Source organism: Colletotrichum abscissum (genome assembly GCF_030869225.1).
Source record: "Colletotrichum abscissum strain IMI 504890 chromosome Unknown Scaffold_9.1, whole genome shotgun sequence".
Lineage (NCBI taxonomy): Eukaryota > Fungi > Ascomycota > Sordariomycetes > Glomerellales > Glomerellaceae > Colletotrichum > Colletotrichum abscissum.
Window position 1 is genome coordinate 95274 of NW_026850536.1, and position 20252 is coordinate 115525.

The 20252-nt window shown below is 53.2% G+C and overlaps 6 protein-coding genes across 6 annotated transcripts; 4 read left to right on the forward strand and 2 right to left on the reverse strand.

Moving 5' to 3' along the window:
• Window positions 1-849: 849 nt before the first annotated feature.
• CABS01_04535 (methyltransferase CmcJ) lies at window positions 850-1913 on the forward strand (the record flags this gene model as incomplete). Its single annotated transcript, XM_060537906.1, has 4 exons — window positions 850-1194; window positions 1260-1441; window positions 1529-1758; window positions 1807-1913. The coding sequence occupies 4 exons, from the start codon at window positions 850-852 to the stop codon at window positions 1911-1913; spliced, it is 864 nt and encodes a 287-aa protein (XP_060389568.1).
• A 1195-nt stretch (window positions 1914-3108) lies between these two features.
• CABS01_04536 (uncharacterized protein) lies at window positions 3109-5241 on the forward strand (the record flags this gene model as incomplete). The annotated part of the gene is made up of 2 exons (XM_060537907.1): window positions 3109-3346; window positions 3401-5241. The coding sequence occupies 2 exons, from the start codon at window positions 3109-3111 to the stop codon at window positions 5239-5241; spliced, it is 2079 nt and encodes a 692-aa protein (XP_060389569.1).
• A 3042-nt stretch (window positions 5242-8283) lies between these two features.
• On the reverse strand, window positions 8284-9492 carry CABS01_04537 (uncharacterized protein; the record flags this gene model as incomplete). Its single annotated transcript, XM_060537908.1, has 3 exons — window positions 8284-8536; window positions 8587-9234; window positions 9326-9492. 3 exons carry the CDS (start codon window positions 9490-9492, stop codon window positions 8284-8286), a joined length of 1068 nt encoding a protein of 355 aa, XP_060389570.1.
• Window positions 9493-10537: 1045 nt separating this feature from the next.
• Window positions 10538-11601, forward strand: CABS01_04538 (uncharacterized protein; the record flags this gene model as incomplete). The annotated part of the gene is made up of 3 exons (XM_060537909.1): window positions 10538-10768; window positions 10962-11088; window positions 11153-11601. 3 exons carry the CDS (start codon window positions 10538-10540, stop codon window positions 11599-11601), a joined length of 807 nt encoding a protein of 268 aa, XP_060389571.1.
• Window positions 11602-15585: 3984 nt separating this feature from the next.
• CABS01_04539 (uncharacterized protein) lies at window positions 15586-16316 on the reverse strand (the record flags this gene model as incomplete). The annotated part of the gene is made up of 2 exons (XM_060537910.1): window positions 15586-15769; window positions 16120-16316. The coding sequence occupies 2 exons, from the start codon at window positions 16314-16316 to the stop codon at window positions 15586-15588; spliced, it is 381 nt and encodes a 126-aa protein (XP_060389572.1).
• Window positions 16317-18506: 2190 nt separating this feature from the next.
• On the forward strand, window positions 18507-18875 carry CABS01_04540 (uncharacterized protein; the record flags this gene model as incomplete). The annotated part of the gene is made up of 1 exon (XM_060537911.1): window positions 18507-18875. One exon carries the CDS (start codon window positions 18507-18509, stop codon window positions 18873-18875), a length of 369 nt encoding a protein of 122 aa, XP_060389573.1.
• Between the last annotated feature and the right edge of the window lie 1377 nt (window positions 18876-20252).

Genomic DNA, 20252 nt, shown 5'->3' on the forward strand with positions numbered 1-20252 from the left:
ATTTTGTGATCCTATGACACCGGCTATCAGATTTGGATCAATCAATCAACCATCAGATCACGTCTACTTACCACTCGGGCTTGAGCGCAGAGCCTCATGTCAACGTCTGGTCGCCGCATGACGTGTTTCGAGGAGCAACTTAACCCCTGTGATTTGGACTCGCAACACCTCGGGGCACCCTTGGACATGAACCTACGGTGGGTGGTCAGCAGTTCGACATACTGGAAGAGGTCTGATTAGCCCACCACCTCGTGGGTTTTCCGTCACTTTTCATAATAGCTGTGCTGGAAATCAACCCAGTTGAGATGTCGATGACAACGTGGCATAGACCGCCTAGTAGTTCTGCCTTACCCTAGAGCCTGTTAGAAAAAGATCAGGCGAGATATGTGCCTTTTTTCAATCATATGACTATTATATCGTTTAAATGCCGCACACCATGTGCCGCGTGGAGGTCAAATAGTGTTACAACACATTGTGCATCATGACATACCACAAGATGCGCAGCGGGGCTTCAAATGCTACCGAGCACAAGGCTAAGTTGATGATCGGTTACCAACGGCTGTAGACGCGAGATGGCTGTCTCGTCGCCTTGGTGGTCACCTCGGGGTTGGTCTATGTCGGCTTGGGGAAAGATGATTGGTTCTCAGAGCATGCATGTCATAACCAAAACCGCAAGTCGGCAAGCAAGCTGTTTGTTCACAACTCTATGGCTGAGGTTGCGCGGTCAAAGCCGTACAGCCTTGTAAACTCGTTATCTTGATGAGCCTCTGAAGAACAGAACACTGCGAAGAGTTAAATAGGCTGGTCACAGCGGCGAAATAGAAGCATGAAAGCAGACGTACCGCCAAGATGGATTCAACCAAAGATTTCACTACCGAGATACGCTATGTTCACAAAGATCCCCTTTTTAAGAGGGAGAAACCATACAGCGCGGACTTTGATCCTGGAGATGGCAAGCCGCAGACTAACCATGTTTCCAGCTCAACGGCAATGCTGATCCGGCACATAAGCCCTCATGAGTCATTCGATCTCAATGTTCATGGGTTTTGTGTGTTAAAATCTTCATCCACTGTGTCACCGGAGGGTATCCTCATGCGTCCTCGCGAAGTTGAAGATGTATGCTTCAAGGAGGCCGAAGCACTTCTTCAGACACACTTTCCTGAGTACGAGCGGATTGACGCGATGAGTCTCACAGTTAGCATACCGATCCTTGCTGTCTTGGAATACGTTCTAACATTTGCTATTCGACGCCTTCTTAGGTCCGCAAGAGAGACGTTCGATTTCCTGCTATACAAGGTAGCCCAGCTCACCTCGTAACGCACGAACAGCCTGCTACACGCCCGCATTGCGACTACTCGATTCGGGGTGTAGCGACACAGTTGCAAATGTGCTTCCCAGGGCAATTGGAGTTCTTCGATGGTAAAGACTATGATCTTCTGAAGTACGTCGCTCGCGAGCTCGGCAGTGTCCAGCAAGCGGGCTCCTTCGGTACATGTCACTGGGCATTTACTGACCGCGAACCTCATAGCATATGGCGCCCTCTGACAGGCCCGAACGACGATTATCCACTGACGCTTTGCGACTATACTTCAATCGCTCCAGATGATATTTTTGACAGTGATGCCGTTCACCGGGATCGAGTGAGCGAGAATTCGCTCCTTCACCCAAACAAGAAGCACAGATGGCATTATATTGCAGGGCAAATGCCAGATGATATCCTTGTGTTTAGGAACACTGATTCGAAGGGAACGCGGCCTCGTAAGCTATGCTTCATCAGAGTGAGTATTCGATGTTAATGTTGCTTAGGGGCATTTCACTGCGCAGTGAACAATCCGCTGTCCAAATCACCCCTACGCCAGAGCATGGAGATTCGTTTCGTGGCGTTCCGCCGACCCGAAGCAATTGTCTCATGAGATGTTTCTATCGTTATTTTTCCATTGCAGTTCCCATGTGTTCATCTTGTCATCCATTATATGGTGGGAGAAAGCGTGCACTTAATGTATTGGTCATACAATGGGAGGAAGCGGGTTCTTCAGGGGTCGAGGGCCAAGCGCACGCTCAACTCAGATAGTAGATATTTTCATAAGTCTCGCAGTAATGACACAGACAGCACTCACCTTACAAAATGATCACATGGAGAGGAAAACTCTGATGCTGAGGAAATGCCAGAGATATGCACCCGGGGCAACGTGCATGTTAGCTTAAGGGATCCTTGTCTCCCGTTGCAATCGCAAGACTCCATGGCTCTGTCCGTCTCCACTGAGTTGTTTGTCATAATGATTCAAAGCTAGTTGACGCGCGAAACCTCTTGAAGTCAGCTGCCTTTCAGTATAACCTCGCTATGATGAGTAAAGGCTTCATCGACGTATGACGGCAGACAGCGCGAAATCAAGCGTCACTGAGACATACATATGAAATGAAATCGGGCTACATAAGCATGCCTCAGAGATCCCCAGAGTCGTTCTTGAGAGGGGTACACGTCTAGTAGAACTTGAGCAGCATGGTGAAGGAGGCTCCCGGCGGCAGCCGTGCCCTTTCCCGGAGAAGGGAGGTTGGATTAGGCGAGGGACCCATTGCGGTACCTTCTACATGGTGTGGACACGCTGACTAAGAAAACAGGCGTGCACGTTCACCTCTGAGCTCTTTGAACCTTCAACCTCTTTCAACTTCGAAGAGCTCAACTTCACGACAAACAAATACTTGCGACAGACAGCGAATAATTGCACTTTAATCGTACTTGGCTATCTCCAAATATTTCCTGCTCCCGTACAGGATTCGAGTTGGATCGACAACTCAGGCTAATTGGGGCAGGTGCCTACTGTCCTGAGCAACATCGAACGAAGTGAACCCACCACGAGACCAGATCCACTTCATAGCTCACGACGGCCTTCATCAACAAAAGCGCAGTATGTGCTAGCACATCTAGCTTATCCCGCGGTCATCTCAGCTATTAATTCCCCATAAATTTGACTCACGGAATTACTGGCAAGCTGCCTCTGGACACCTAGGAACTGTCTGAGGCGGCCGTTCATCTCATCGGAGCTCTCATTCGGCCCTGGCGCGAACCTCACTGTCGTCGACATCTGAGCAATCACACATCAACCCAAGATGTCCGACTTAGTAGAGTACTCTGTTGTCAACGTGTGTCGAAGCGACGGCCAGGACAATGGAGCGGGTTACTGGCCAACCCCTGCCGATACGGCTGCGAAGAACGCGAAGAAGACAGCACTGGAGAAGGTACCAAGAGCGAAACCTCAAATGGTGCGGTTAGACAAAGATGACGCAAGATTTCAAGAGTGGCGCATAAAGCTGGGAATCTTGTTGAAGCAAGAACTCTCTCCGACAGGTAAGCTCGCCGTCCGCAAATGAGAAGTAGTACATTCACTGATACCCTTCCTAGAGGGTCTCCCCTGGCTCCTGCATTTTCCACGGGGCTACTGGCTGTACGAAAAGTCCAAGCATCTTTGGGTCTCGGGGCATCCAGTGAAGTCGAAGCTTTACAAGAGCCCGCAGGAATTTGGTCTTCATGTCCTATGGCTCCTGTCCGGCTCGATGGACCGAACTGACTGTCGTTGCATTCACTGCAACGTTCGCGAAATGCCAAACATGGAGGATTTGACTGTCTCGGATGTTCCTCGGCCTCTGCCAGCAGCGAACAACACTCAGCCACCGTCCAAGATGCGCAAGATTACACCTCAAATACCGCCAGGCGTTGCGGGGTCCCCGATACCCGCTCCCGCAGCGGCGTCAACGCCTCCCATCGCGAAGAAGGAGACACCTGTGCCAGTGCCCACCCCAATGGCGAAGAAGGAAACTCCAGTTCCGATACCGACGATACCTTCACGTGCGGTGCCAGCCCCCGCCCCGGCGCAAGCCCCAGTTCAGCCTAAGCCTCCTGTGCAGCAACAGCAGCAGCAGCAACAGCAGCAGCAGCAACAGCAGCAGCAACAACAGCAGCAACAACAGCAGCAGCACCCTCCTCAGCCGATCCAGGCAACTCCTGTTCATCCGCAAGCTCAGGCTCCATCACAGGTTCCCGTTCAACCTCAAGTCCAGCAACCAGTCCAGCAACAAATCCAGCAGCCGACCCAGCAGGAGCAGCAAGTTCAGCAACAGCCTGCACCAGCTCCGACCCAGGCTCAACAGCAGGTTCAACCTCAGGTACATGCGCCGGCACCGCCGGTCTATCAGCAACCGCAGTTTCTGCCTTACCCGCCGCCTTACGGTGGAATTGTAGCTCCGGCGCTGTTCCGCGTCGGAGAACTGGTTTGGTTCCAGATATCGTCAGGTTGGCGTTTGGGCATCGTGGCTGCTACAGGTATTATCAACCCTAATACCAACAAAGCCGAGCTTCAGATTCTCCCAATGTCACATGTCAACTTTAATCAGTCGCCCATCCAGACACTGGAAGCGACAACGCGCCCGTTTCTTGCATTTTCGGTGCCTAACGTCAGCATTTCGGATCTACAAAACAAGGCCTACGACGAGGTCGATTGGGATGCCTTCTTCCAGACGATTACTCCGGAAGACACGCACCGCCGCGAGGTTGCGCTACTCGACTCCTCCAAGATGGCCGCCCAGAAGGTTGGCGTGTCGTTCTCTGTTTTCAGCCGACTTTCCGAGACCAATGGAGGGAAGAAGATCGACTACCACGGTATCTTCCTGGGCGCCGAGCGGATCGAACTTGGTGATGTCCTGCGCGTGCGTCTTTCCGCTGAGCAAGGCGTACCTCCCGCGGCGGCGAATCTCCCCGACGCACTCCTCGGCCTCCGTGAGATCTGCACCGCGCCTATCGATTCACCTGGTAACGCATTCTTCAAGGGAGATATATACCAGCCCATCACCGGCGACAACCAACCCGTGGGTGGCATCCCAGTACCGGATGACAAACTCCCGCGCCCACTGCGCGACGAGATTGCGTTCCGCAATAAGTTTGCCGCGAGCGACCGCTGGCGCTGCGTGCTCCTCAAGCAGAACGCTGTCCTTCGTGAGCCGGATCTCAAGGGCCGATTCTACCCCACGCATAAGCTCCTACCCCTGCTCGATGGCCAAGCCAAAGTTCTTGCTGAGGTGCAGAAAGGCATCGTGCGTGACGTGCAGCAGCGACTCAACCAGCGCATCGACACGTTCAAGACGGCGTACATTGGCCAGAAGCGGACCCGCGTCGAGACTTTCGGGCCTGCCCTGCCTCCTGGCAGCGTGATCCAGTTTGAGCAATCCGTACGTGAGGATGGCGCCTAGGCGGGACGCCTACGACGTCGCTGAGGAGAGAAGTGTCTCATTTCTGACGAAGGAACATGAGACGGTACTTGTTAGGATAGACAGGCATCAGAACCCTGTATAGATTGGGAATACTACATAGACGCCGTTAGGATTTGATGTTACCACCCGGTTCTTTGGAGTGTTTAGTCGGACATGAACGTGCCTTTGCATTTCTTGGTATTTCCATGTGAATCATCTAGCCTGATAGGCTGTAGCTGGCTAGAGCACATCGTCATATGAGTCTTTAGCCAATACTACTTGGACAACAAGCCAAGACGGATACGCCGGGCGGCAAGATATGACCAAGATGGTAACATCTTCACTCCCCTGTGAGAGACATTGACTGTCCAAAGAGTAAGTCGACGAGTTAGGTAGGTGACACACATCCAAGCTGGGATCCGCAACATCCACAACCTCGAATGCGAGATATCAGCTAGTCGACGAGTATATCCCAGACACATACACACAGACACACACGTAAACGCCATCATCTTAACAAGAAACAACAACACCACCCAATCAGCGAAGAAGGCCCAGCCACACTCCTTCTCTTCAGCCCCGCCACTCACCTCCCCTCAAGATCATCTTAAACGAACCTCATCCTATGAACATCCTGTAAGCTAAGCTACCTACCCACAGATTAGGTTTCATAACATAGACCACCAAATCAGTGGAACGATCCATGACAGGAGGGGAGGAGGAGGAGGAGGAGGGAGAAAGAGAAGAAACGTTCCGTGGTTCCCCAGCAGCGTAACCAGCCAACCATCCATCAGAACCCAAACTGCCGGACGGGGGACAGACGCGCAACACACACGAACGGGCTGACGGGTTCACCACCACACCCACACCCCCGGCGGATAGGACCGACCGAACAAATCTTGGAAAAAGGGAAACTAAGCAAAAACGCCACCGGATTACCTTGACTTCACTACACACACCAAACCGTTCCCACTCTGTACTGCTGCTACGGTGTAGTCACACACAACCTCCCTCTTCCTATAATTCTGCAACGCTATACCCCCGTACACGTGCAGACACGAACTTTGGCCCCCAAAACCGCACGCAACGCACGTCAGCAGAGCCCGTAACCTAACCCCAAGATTGTATGCACGCTCTATGCCTGGGACCCTTATTCGTCCTACGATAACCGCCCTTTCCCACCCAACGACTAGAATCTCTGGGAGGAAAAAAAAAAAGACAACGTTGTCTAGAACCCCCCTAGGTTCTTCTCGGCCCCTTTTCTAGCTTACCTTCTAGAAGGGGTGTCTGTCATACGGCTTTACGGGTTTTTGGGGCGGCCGGGTCGGCTGAGGTCGCCCCAACCCATCCGCATACACACACACACGCATACACACGAGACCAAGTATGTAGTGTACAGATAGATGCAACTGACAACCAACCAACATACATCTTCCGCAACCACCGTGGCGAAGCCAACCAAGCCAGCGGAAACCCTTTCCAAGGCCCATCAAGAAAAAAGACCGCCCACCCATTGTAGCTTCAGAAACCTTCCATAATTTCTTGTCACGAAAATGAAAAGCCCGAGAAACCGTATCCAATCCGCCCTCACAAACGGACACCGCCCGCCAACCAAGCCCCCAATGGAACACCAACACCCACCTCACCCACACACACACACACCCCTCCATCACACCGCACCCAATGATCCCGATTCCCGCTTCCGCCACCCCCTTTCAAGGCACCACCACCTCCCGGGCTCACGGGCTCGTGGTACCAAAAAAAAAAAAAACACAGAGAGGTACGCAACAACACCACATCAACCTCGAAGGAAAAACCGTTGCCGACCGACTTCCCGGGTTTCGAAGCGGGTTCCAATGGTCCGTCCGTGCTTGGCAAATTGTCTAGACCCGTACCACGGTAGCCGACAACTCAATCAGAACCAAGAATCCCGTTTTCTGTCCAAACTTGCTTTTTTGGCACCTCGGCACGTCTTGACAGTTTTGGAATTAAGACATCCCACAGGTTACGTTACACCAAGTGACATCGTCGGGGGAAGGAAAACCACGACTCAGTCTTCGTCAACTACCGCTAGAAGGAAGAAAAAGGTCAGATGAGATTATTCTCTTAGTGTAGGACCACCCCCGAAGATTCGGGCCGATGATACGTTCTCGGACATTTCACGGTAATAGGTCGATCACAGTCTCATATGACACAATTGGGGAAAAAGGGACAATAGCCTATCCAAAAGCCAAGGTTTGGGGTCGGAAGCCCGTTCTTTGGGTATACTTTGATAAAAAGTACCAAGTAGTAGTAGTATGAGTAAATGATGATTCGTGAGAGATGGCAAGAAGGTGATGATGAGATGAAAGGAGAATAATTCGCTTTCCGCTTGTAGGCTAATCCGCCCACCCTGATTGGACCCGTCTTGTCGGTTCTGGTCCGTACGCCTAGTATCACTGCTCTGTTCTTTGTCGCTGCAATGCAACTCCTCTGCTTCATTCCAAGCCGCCAGACTCCGATTCGTCCCGTCTTCCGCGATTATGGCCTGATCCACCCCCTCCTTCCAATCCAGGTGCGTCAGGGTACGTCTCCTCTCCCTCAATTCTTTCTTTCTTTTCTCTTCGAAACAGGCTAGTTGTATGCAGTAGGTATAGGTCGCTTCGCTCGGCAGTAAAAGGTACTTTTGTTTGGTCGAGACAATGCTGGGTCATGATCGCATGGTGCGTGAATGCTTCTTGTTCATCGTCATCCCTCTGACTGGTGGTCAAGACAGAGGGGTATGTATGGCAGCGGCGGAATAAAAGGTATGATGTGATGCAGATGATGATGGTGGTGGATAGTCGTGTAGTGTCGTTGTAGTGCAAGAAAGAAAAAGATGTTGAATGCATGTGCGACATGAATAAATCGGATGAGGGACTTGTGAAGCGCCGTAGAGATGGAGGTTGACCAGTAAATGCCGTAGGCTCGCTAGTAGAGATCCACCACTCCGCCATATCCAAGAGCCTCCAATCCAACTCAATCAAGTCGGACGGTGTAAAAAAGTGATGGCTGGCTGTGTCATTACTTGAGTTTTAGACTCTCGATCTTGGCCTGTATGCTCTTGAGTATCTCTGGGTCTGGCTCGGGTTCGACCTTGCGTGGCTTCAGACGAGAGCAGTCGACACACTTCTCATGCTGACATTTCTTGCATGCGGTTCCATCTTCCACACCTCCAGGGTATATCGTCTTGCACTTATGGCATTCGTGATGCGGCACAGCATTCGGACCAAATTCGTCGCCAGGGTACCCAAACGGATACTTGTCCTTCTTGGGCCTGATACAATGTTAGCTGTCAGTCTCGGCACACGGAATGGTGCAACATACGGGTCTCTGGGACAGTCAGTGCAGCGGTTGTGGCTGCACTTGGAGCATGTCTTGCTACCAGCAGTGAACAGCGTCTGGCACTCGTGGCAAGTTCTCCTGACCCTCTGACGCGGCTTCTTGTAAATGAGATCCTGTCCTCCGGTCTTGCTGGGGCGCTTGAGGACAATGTCCTTTGCGTTCTTGGCGTCGTAAGAGTAGTCGGGAACAATGGGTGCGTTCTCCTTCTGAGCCTTGAGAATGGCGGCCCGCTTCTCCCGGCTGGCGATGCGCTCGGCCTCGGTTCGCTTGGGCGGGTGGCGGACGCACTTGGTGCAACGAACGTGCTGGCAGCCCGGGCACTCTTTGGCGGCAGCAAAGGTAGCATTGCACTTGTGGCAGGTTCGGTGTACGCGCATGCGAATGGGCTTCTCGACGCGGAGAGCAGTGCCCTCGGTAGAGATCCACTCGCTCTGCTTGATCTCGAGACCGAATCTCTCGCCCAACTTCCTGGCGCGCTCCTCAAACAGCTCGGATCGGGGAACCCTGGTGACGCCCTCGAGATCCTCGTACTTGCTCTTGGGGGCCTCCTTCTTGGTGGTGTCCTTGGCGGTCTCCTTGGTGGTGGTGGCAGCGGCAGGTTGCTCGGTCGCAGGGGCGGCGGTGGATGGGCTGTATGCACGTTAGATAGGTAAAGCAGGCAGGGTACCGTAACACCAAAAAAGAGTTGAAGATGATAAAGCATGCGAAATATCTTGCTTACCCAGGGGTAGCGGCTTGCGCAGAAGACTGCTGTCCAGTGGTAGACAGGGTCGACATGCGCTTGGAGCTATCGCCTCTCTTGAAGACAGTCTTGGCGCGAGACAGAATCTTGCCCAAACCCTTCTTCTCCTTCGGGACCGAAGGCCCGGCCTGTGCTGGCGAACTCATGTTTAGCGATGTAGTTGCAGGTTTGTGTTTTAGTCGGATCGATTGCGAAAACGTGGGATCCCTGGGTCAATTGTGGGCTGCTCTGGGGATAGACGGTAGGATCTGCAGTGCACTAAAATCCAAATGAACAGGACCGGATTGCTGCTGTTGTGGTAGGTTTGCGAGAAGGGACAATTGTATTTGAGGGAAACGAGAGGTCGGTTTATCGTTTTGTAACAAGTCGAGTGTACGGGTGGCGTGGGTGAGGTGTAATGCGAAGATGGGTGGGAGAAATGGTGCTGTGTGGTTGAGCGATGTTGGTACGTGCAGTCTTAGACAGATGGGACTAGGGACCGGAGGCGATTAACTGGGCGTCGATCGTCGGCGGTTACAGCGAAGCGGGAAAGTCGAGATGTGAGTGCTGGCGAAAGCAAGATCCTTCGCAAGACGGTGTTTGTCCTCTTCTTGCCGTGACCTTTTGGTGGGACGGGCGAGAACGAGAGCAGGAGTCGGATCACGAACGAACTGTTCAAGTTGTTCGGAATGAGTCGGCCTGGGAGAGAGGGTGTGGTGTAAGAAGGGGGAAGACGAGGAAGAAGAAGGACGGGAAAGCAAGGTAAGTTGACGGGGACGAGGTGGTTGAAAGGAAGTGTGGGAAAAAGTGGGAAAACAAGGTGCAGCGAGCTAAGAGGCAAGGTTGAGGGAGGCTAGAGTCGAGAAGGGCTAGTGCTGGGTGGAAAGGCAGGTGCCAGGCTTTGGTTTGGTTTTCCTTGGTGACTTCCATTGGGGGGGTGGTGGCTTCTGGACTCTGAGTCTCGTCTTCCATTCTCTATTCGTAAATGTACCTTTACACTACCTTACTGTGTGAGGTACGGGTACACATACCTCCTCTCCGGGCTGTCTGCAACTCCTCTTGCAACATTACTCTATCTACCGTAGGGTAGGTCCCTAGCAGGCCTTGCTCTCTCATTACCGATGGCTCTGCCTCTTTCTTCTCTTGCAGGTTGCGTCTTGCGTCGGGTTGCAGCTCCATGACACGACCAATCCAGTCCACTCACCAACGCCAATGCTAGTTCGGTCCCAGACTTTGCAGCTGTCCTCATCCACGCCCGGTGCAGCGCACCACATGTTGATGTTCACGCCCCATGCTCCATGTTCTCTGTATGCCCGGTCGGTCGGCCGGTCGGTCAATTTGGCGAACTTGATGCAAGATGCAGCGACGTATCTGTGTCTGTATCCGTACCAAGAAGAAACGGCACCACAACACAGCACAGCACAGGGTATCCGTACACTATCCGTACGCAGTGCAGACACAACAGAGGCGTGGGCAGCAGGAAAGAGACCGGGCCAGAGACGGGGCAAGGCGCAAAAGACATACTACGTAGGAACCCACCACAAAAAGACCAGACGGCGGCCAAACCAAACATGGACTCCAATGCAGTGGTAACACTAAAAACCCACCTCGCTGGGAAAGTGGTGACTGGTCACAGCACGGTGGCTCCCATGGCTCGTCGACGAGTGGAATGGCCCCATGCCGGAGACGAGATCCACAAATGGGGCGGGTCCCCCTCCTGCTGGTGCTGGTACTGGTGCTGGTGCTGCTAAAGTGTGAGAGGGGTACGTACCTACCTAGCCGTACCGGAGGGAAGGACACACCAGAATTGCGACAGACACCCGACAGCCCAGAGACACATTCCAGCCAGCCAGCACCAAGCATACCAAGCGTCAGCACAGGCACTGGGACACTTGGGACCGGGGATTGGGACTGCGACTACGACTGCGACCAGGGGTGTGTTGTGTGTGGAATCGCGAACTGTGTGGATGGCGGTGGTCGTGGCGGGTGGGGAGACGACGATACGTACCGCCAGAAACCCATCCCAGCAACAATCCACAATCCATAATCCACCTCAGAGGCTCAGGTTCTCTCTTCCATTGGGAAGCACGGAAGTTGGGTTGGACGAGGAGCCTGCCCGGAGGACGGGAGACGAGGGAGGGGCGGCGAGTGGGCGTGTTGGAAGACAACGACGAACAACAGTAAGGTATGTACATACTCCGTACTGCGTACCCGTCCCGGTCTCTGCTGCGCTCACCTCTCACCTCTGTGATTGTGAGGTGGTCACTGGTGAATGAACCATGGCCATCGGCTGGCACAAAAGGGTGGAGAAGACGAGGCCCAGAGAAGCGGGGGGCCCTGGTACCTTCCAATTGGGAAGAATGTCCGAGCTTTTCTGGGTTCTGCGATGTGCGAATCTCTGGCACTGCGAACACTGGGAGAGCGGGGCGCCCTCTCACTGGGAACAGGAAGACTGGAACCGTGTCCCCCAAGTGGGGTCTGCCTGAGAACCCTGGCAACCCTGTCCAGAACCACCAGGTTGCAGATATCCCTGTCCCAGGAAAGAGGCACGACGGGACTGTGGGAATTTGCTAGAGGTGGGTCTCCAGGCCCCGGGATTCGCACGGAGCTGGCTCTGGAATATGTCCGGAGCTTAGCCCATCGGGGACGAGGGGGGGAAGTGTCTGTCTCCCTTGTCCAATCCCATTCAAAGTCTCTGTCTTTCTCTTGCTCTCCCTCCCATGGGAAGCCGAGGAACCCAAACTCTTTGAAGGTAGTGTTCGTTCCTGAGTCTGACATCCGTGATACACGTCTTAGCTAAGACCCCTCCCCTCATCGTACATACATTGTGCCTCTGCGAACTTGCAGCAGCAGGAAGTAAGATGTGCAGAGTCTGGAACCTGGCTGATTGCATTGCATGTGAGGCTCAGAGACAGACACAGGCACACACAGGGAGTAGGACTTTTTCGAAGCCTGAAGGAAAACGACCTCTCGAAAGACATTCTCGTTGCATCCGCGGAGAAGAAACAAAAACACATGTACCGGTACGCCTCACAAACAAACAAACAAACACCCACCATCCCATCCCGCATCGTCGGGTGCGCTACCTTGGGGGGAGAGGCTCGGCATAGGCATAGGCTATATTAACATGCTCCTTACTGTCTCTCTAACTCAAGCCAGCTCACGCCCCCAGGTCATGGTTGTTGGTTGTCCAGCTGCCCAGGTGGAAAGAAACCTTCAGAAGGGGCGGTAAGCGATCAGCTAGCCTAGCTTGCCTAGAAAGATGGCGCGCGCCATTGCTCATATCCAGGCGTTCCGTAGCGTACTTGTTCCCACCTCGAGTACCTCTGAGCAACCAAGGTGTACTGTATGTACTATGGAAGACTGAGTAGACAGCTTTTTGTGGCTGATGCAAAAGTACCCTACCAAGCCAACTAAGCCCTGGATTACTATAGCCCAGACTCTGCGAATAGGGATATGGGATTGTTCGTTTGTAATTAAAAACTTTGAGGAAAACCCCCCCCTCAACTTTGTGGCTAGGTTGTTAGTTTTCAGCCTTCCCGTCCACATCCCTTCTTAGGCTCTTAGCATTCCAGCCGCTGCTGGACCTGTCTCATTGATCATTTAGATTCCGGATGGGAAAAGGGCGGTAAAGGCCAAGGAAGAGAACGGGCGTACGTGACCCGAGAGAGAGGAATGGGAAGAACGGGGTTGTGTGTTTGTTGGGTTGGGGACCAGAAAGCTGGTGTTGAAGAAAAAGCCGGCAACCAGAACCTCGGATCGAACGAGAAGAAAGACAAAAAAAAAAAAAGGTCGAAACGGATTCGTCAATTGGCTGCACACCTTTTTTTGTCGTAAGCGATGTTGCTACTCCGTACAGTACCTACCATTAGAGATATCATTTGCGGGCTGCGAAATCTAGATCGACGCGGCGCAATCAGAAAAAAAAGGGGAGATTGGAAAAAAGAAAATAAAAAGAGACCAGACCAGACAGCTACGAATTGTACGGAGTATCACCGACCACCTTATTAGTCCTAGTCCCTTCAACCTGCGGTATGTTGTGCACCACTTACTCCGTACCTCATCCCAAGGTACGGATACCTATCGTTCGAACGGGACGGACGGGGGGCCCGCCATCTTTCTGATAGCAAGCCGGACCCGAAATGGTTTAGTCGGACGGGCCTCCCTTTCCCTTCTTTTTTACCTTCCCGCACCGGGTCGCGGATATAAGTGTACTCTTTCTGGGCGTGCTAGCCCAGATACGCAGTAAGGTAGATGCGAGAGGACGCTTTCCCCGGCGCCCCGTTCCTCGGCCCATCTCCATCCTGTGGTTCCTGTGGTTCTCGAATCTCAGAACGGGTTATCCGTACGTACTTAGTTGAGAGGTACGGAACCGGGTACCGCAACGTCCTCCACTTTGTTTGACCGATGCGATATAAGATGCAGGCGCAGGTCGCAGGAAGATACGGGAAAACCCACACCACTACCAAACAAAAAGGGGAAGAAAGAAGCGTATGGGTTGGTCGTTCATTGAATGAGCCGAGGAACCTCCACTTCTTTCGTTGTCCATCCGAGCTTTTCGCGCGACATCTGTTCCCCCTCTTGGTTGAGTCTGGCCTGGGCTGATAATATCCGTTCACGCAACGAACTAGCAACGACACCCAGGAAGTAAATGCAAAACCCCATGTCAACCATCTGACGAGAAACCTGCGTGAGGAGCCAAGAGTGAGCCGCAGCCCGACAGGCCTTTGCGTGGCTTGGGTCCCGTCCTCCCCAAGCTGGAAAGAGTAATCCGCAAGAATCAATCAAGCAATGGGATTGGACACTTCATCGGAGACCAAGGGGAAGGAGGGGGGAGGATTAAAGTAAAGTAAGGCATCACGGCATCTCGCCTCGTTGGAAATCCAACCTCTAAGCTACGTACCCTTGCCCCCCTCCTCTTTCCCTTTGGGAGCCAGGCCAATGGAACGAGATGTCGGACCTAGCGTCCCCAAAGAGGAATACACCGTTCTCCGTACCTGTTCGTACATGTATTGGGGTATCGTGAGGAAGAGGGGAGGACAAGCGCGTGGTCCAGCGATCAAACGTTCAGGTACGGAGAATACGTAGGCACGCCTCTTTTTCGAGGAGAGGCTAAATGCGGGCGGTTGCACCTCGTTCATTTCAATGTGCATCCATCGTACCTTATCATCACCTCTCTCTTCCTGCTTTCCCTCAGTACGCGCGCCAAAGACGATTTGAGCATCCGGGAGACTTTAGAGAGTTGAATTGCAAACGATACGTACTTCGCAATGTAATAAGACTGTTTCCTTCTGGACTACGTACCCAGGCATTGCTCCGTCTATCATCCGAGACTCCGTCCCTTGCTGATCAGGGCAAGTTCTCTTTAGAAGTCCAGAGTCTAGACTTCACAACATGGCCCCATCTTCCAGCCAAACGAAATCTCTATTAGGTTATTAGTGAGGTTCACTTGCGCCGCGATGTGACTTCTAAACCGTTAGGCCTCCCCCTCGTCGCCCCCCTCGCCCCATTCCAATCCCAACTGAACCCCCGGGCGGATGGTATTCCCGTCCATAAACCGACGACGATCCCAGTACTTCATCCCCGAGACCACCCACCCCAGGATCAAGAAAATCCCGTCAAAGGGGAAACTTCACGTTCCACAATCCCGAGGAGAAGGATAGGATGGCAGCAGCGGTGAGGCGAAGCAGCAAGGTAAGGGTTGGGTGAGAAAAAGGAAGAGGGCGAGGAGGGATTGAAATTCCGTTACCAACAGGAAGGATTGGCGAATCCATCTTGGCAAAAGCCCGAAGCCGCAGACCTGCCTGCTGTTCGGCCCTCGTGTTTATTCGTCAGAAGTCTCCGCTTTACCGCTCCTTTACCTCCTCGTTGTCAGCACGTGTCAGATATGAGTCGATCTGGGGTGTGTATCCGTATGTGTGTGTGTGTGTGTGTGTGTGTGAGTGTGTGTGTGGTGTCCTAACGAGCGGGCGGTCTCATGAGCCCGCAGGCGGAGACTGGTTTTCCCCTTGCTCATGGCAAAAGCCCATTTCAGGTTGCGTCCTATTTTTCCTCCAGCGGTTGGGATTGTTTGCTTATTCTTCTCTTGAAATGCTGTCTTGTCTGTCTCACTCTCGTCACAGTTGGTTCTTCTGTCGGACTTGTCTCTGAGCCCACTGAGGTATCCGTAATAACCCCGTTTGCCCATTGTCCGGATACCCGATAGACTGTCCCACGTATCTGGGTGCCCTGCACTAGCCACTTTCTTATGGGTTGGTCTTTTAGGTTGGGTTTTCTCGTCGCCGGAAGGGGGGATTTGCACTGTTGTATCCCTTGGACGGGCTGGTGTGGATTTCACGTTTGGGCGGATAGGACAGGGATTGAACGGGGGCCTGGCATTCGGTACGGTTGGGCCACTTCTTTCCAAAGCTCCCGGTGTATGCGTGTGTTTTTGGGCTGTCTATTCTGTTCCAGTGTCATTTACTACGGAGCAACACTGCTCATACTGTATCTCACTCTCATGAGATTCGTCGGGGGGAACGGGACACGACTCTCTGGGCGCATCGTGGCCCAGGCGCTCTACGGAGACGGAACGAGAGACGAACTCGAGATGTCCCATGGGCCCATCAGAGATTCAGAGCCCAAGCACCGGGGCGATGCAAGCGCACTGCACATTTCATCCCGTCTTCTCCAGCACAAACCAAACATGAGCAGTCGCGGGATTATGTAAGGAGCGATCTGGACCGACCCGTCTATCAACCTTAGTCCTGAGGTAAGAGGAACCTGTGCAAGGTGTACCTGGATACTTGAGGTACCTGCTGCGTAAGGACTGGGTCCAAGCCTGTGTAAACAGCGCTGGAAGGACCGACTTCCCGAGACGCTCTGTCGCTTCATCGCCAGATGCCCCAGAGGTACTTAGCCTGCCCACCTCACGATGTATGGGGCAGGAGCCAGAGTGCGAGAGCAGGCGCAAGAAAAAGAGCAAGAGCAGAACTTCGGCAATCGCCAGCATTGGAAGGAACCAGCAGCAGCGACAAGCCAGGCAGAAGGAGCCACGAACGGTTGAATTGATGAATCACCGCCAGGCCCCTGCTGCGTTACCTCTCGCAGGGCTTGAGTATCGTACGCTTCCAGCCCGGTCATCTAGCCTGATGCTCCCGTCAAATCCCAAACTCCTTTCGACTTCCAAGCTTCCAGCCCCCAACTCCTCGAAAGGCCTTCTCTTTTGGGCCGGCATCCACGCGAACAATAACATGGCCTGCTCTTCTCCCCCACTTTCATCTTACGGCCGCAATCATATCTGGTCACGGTTTGTCTCAAGAATACACATTACACAGTGCCCTCGTCAATCCCAGCCCAGCGGTCACGACAATGCTTTTTTTTTTGTTCGAGAAGCATTGGCACGGGCGCTTAGCTGTCTAACGCGCAGAGATGCCTTCTCTGACCTCTCTCCCCCAAATCGCCCGCCTCTTTCAATGTGACCCCAAGGATCTGGTCCAAGGCAAACAGAGAACCACCGAAGCCGAACCAGCTCGTTGGGATACTCACCCGCGGGAGACGAAAGCAGCGAACGGCACAGCTCGATCAATCAATGCCAATGCACGAGGCGGTCAGTCATCACCGCCCGCAAAGCCTCAGCAGCCAGAAAACGTCAGACCTGCCAGGCCTGTAAGGCTGTCTTTGGCAACCGCAACATGCCCTGTTTGAGCTGCTCTGACCAATGCCTACATACGGACACATACTTGAATACGGAGTACAGATACCTTTGCTGTATTCTATTCTAGCCCCCAACTGCGGATACCTATTCGTTCAGAGCTACGAATATAGACACACGTCCACCGCGGACGGCTACACAGGACACGCCTTTGCTTTCACACGTACTATCTCGGCCGAAGGGGCGCTGGGTTTCTCTCCACCCCTTATTGGTCTCTTGCACCGAAACGACAATGTTCCATGCGTGCTTCTACGCCATCTTTTGCTTATTGACATGCGCACGTTGAACGACGTACCCATATGTCGACTCATCTTTGTGTCACTACCCATCAGGATAGCGGACAGTGTCAAGGTCGAATGTCAAAGTCGCTGTCGACGTTAACCTAGGGTTTCGGCGCCACGCAAACACGAGTACTGACGCATCAGACACGGGTGCAGCTACAGCTACAGGGAACCATCGCCATACACTTTGCCTCGAATTTACATCACATACACGGTAACCCAGGGACAGCCGGTGTCCACAATGCAGCGACCCGGCCAAAGGCAGACATAAAATTTTCTGGGCCAGTCAGGCACTCGCCCACTTGCCTGACACTACATAACTATAGAAGAATCATGCCACCCCGCAGCTGCACAGCGGTGCACCGCATCGCAGGTCCGGAACACCACAAGCTGCATACCGGTGACACCCACTGTTGTCACTCCTCCTGGGCCGGCCTCGGGGAGGCGGGCAATTCACCCTATGGTTGCTCTGGGTCCGCGCTGCGGGGGCGGGATTCTCGCTTGGAGATATGGCTGAATCGGCCGTAAACGATTTGACGGAACCCTGACGCCACGCCACCCGATTTACTTTGCCTCGACACGCGAACCGAAGACGGCCACCTTCTTCTACCCACGCGGCCGGGTCCAATTTCGATATGGCTGCCTCACCAAAAGGCACATTTTGGGCTTGGGGCGTTTGCAATGGATCTTATCCACGAGCTTACCTAGGCCAGACCCGGCCATCATCTCGGCGGACGATTCAAGTATTCCCACTCGGCCGACAGCGACTGACAGATTACGAGCTATATCTTCCAAGTTCCGCCTTTGCCAGACAAAGGGGCAAAGACTCCATGACACGGGAATACTAGCTACTGCCCCTGTTCCCAATCCGGACTGCGAGGCAAAAGTCAAAAGTCAAGATGCAGACCGGCTGCAACAACGTCTTTCAGTGGCAGGTGAGAGATGACACGTCCTGGTGGACGAGTTGCCGCCAACCTGCCTGTATCCAATCAAGCGTGTCGCCGGCGCTGCAGGCGGGCAACTATTGGTGCAAACATCGTTGCAGACGACCAGGACTCTGTAAAGACCTTCTTTCATGGATTAGGTACAGACAGGTGTTTTCGTCATGTGCATCAACCAGCCCCCGACTCAGGGTAAATAGAAGCAACGTGGGATCGTTCTGGCCAACGAGCAGTGACTGTTAGAACCAACCGCATAGCAGCCGCATATGACCCGCCGCCCGCCGGAGTTGGCGATCACGGCGATGATACCCCCCAAAGAAAAGAAGCCCATCTGGCCAGTCGGGTCGTTGAAATCTTCAGCAATCATATCGAAGTTCTGCCAGCCGAGGGACGACCCTCTTAGAGTTAGCGGTCCCAAGCTCTCAAGAAGTTCCCTGAGCCCCGCTCGAATACCACCCGTGGACAGCATCGATGCAACTGGCCTCAAATCCGGCTCCGAGCTTTACTGGAAACGGTTTTCTCTGCATGGTGCGGGGCCCGCGGAAGGACAGCCCTCGACAACTCTACCAGAGAAACCAGACAGAGGACTCAAACAGCTCAACTTTGTGTCGTCACGTCACGCACGACTCGAATGACTTGCAGCGGCTACATCTCCTCGACCCTTTCGTGTGCATGTATTGACCAACAAGATTTTTCTATTATTCTGCAAAGCGGCCGCTTCCCCTCTTTGTTGGTTGCTGTTACAGGATGTTCGAATCGGTTCGGACTTCATGGACTCCGTCTCACTTGTCTGTCCTTGCTCTAATGGGATGGGTCTTGGAGGTCAAGTAATTGACCGGCACCTCGGTCGCACCAAATGGAGCCCCTTTGGTGGCAGATCATACCCGCCGACTAATGAAGTCTGCGGGTTTGAGTGGCGCTACGGAAAGATTGGCTTGGATCGACGCTCCCATGTGTTGATTACCCGTCGGACCCTTTCTCTAATTACGGAGCACGTCTTGGGCATCCTAAAGACACACATCGAATGTGCATGAACTAGGAACGATTGGTATTGAATTGCGTTCTGCCTACGCAGTCGACGTCTTACACTCCATTTGTCACTGTGCCGGGTTCAACCCAGGGCAGCTGAGCCAGAGGGTCGGGAAACCCCAGCCAAGTGGTTGACGGTGTGGGCGGCAAAGGCTTTGTTCGCTCTCTGTGTCTATTTCAATCTCATCTCTCAGATCTGCCAATTGGGGCTTTCGGTGGCTTCGCAAACTCTCTACCTACCACGAAGGAGAGAAGATCTGTTTCCTCTCTCACCGCCTGTCCGAAGCCAATCAGCGGCTGAACCATTGTTTTGGGAGTTCAACTACCTTGGACGAAGGATTCTTACAACCAGGGCATCAGAGGGAGTTGAACCCAAAGAGGCAGCTTCATCCTCGATAGGTTTCAATACGCGTGCCCAGACTTGCAGGCCAGATCCACCTTAACCTCTGGATTGCCCAATTGGCTCCTTTACGTGAGAGGCTTTGTTCCTTATGGTTTTATTGCCACAACCAACACCTCGATTTGGAGATGATCCTTCAGTCAGCTGCAAAATGTTGTTGCCAAGCTCAGCTCAGCTCATTTCAAGGGGGGCCAATAGGTGTATGGAACGGCAACATCAACAAAGAATGCCGATCTAAAGTTGTGGTTTTAGAAAGTCATACCGACCTTACAACCCGACCCATTCTGGAGACCTAGGCCGAATCCTATGGTCTCACAGGGTAGCTAACCCCTACATTCCAAATGCCACGGGATAGATGGAACGTATCGACAACAACAAATACAGCCTTGCAACCTTGGCGGGGCAAAAACGCCGTCACCTCCTGCGTTTCAGGGTCGCAGACTACGGATACGCCGAACCAGGTCGCCGGCGTATCGACAGCTCCCCCAGCCGCCAGTCTCATTAGCCGCTACGAGTGCCTGGCATGGACAGATCTTGCAAATCTGCGGCGCCTTCGCGCCCACCCGCTGTTATTTCCGGAACA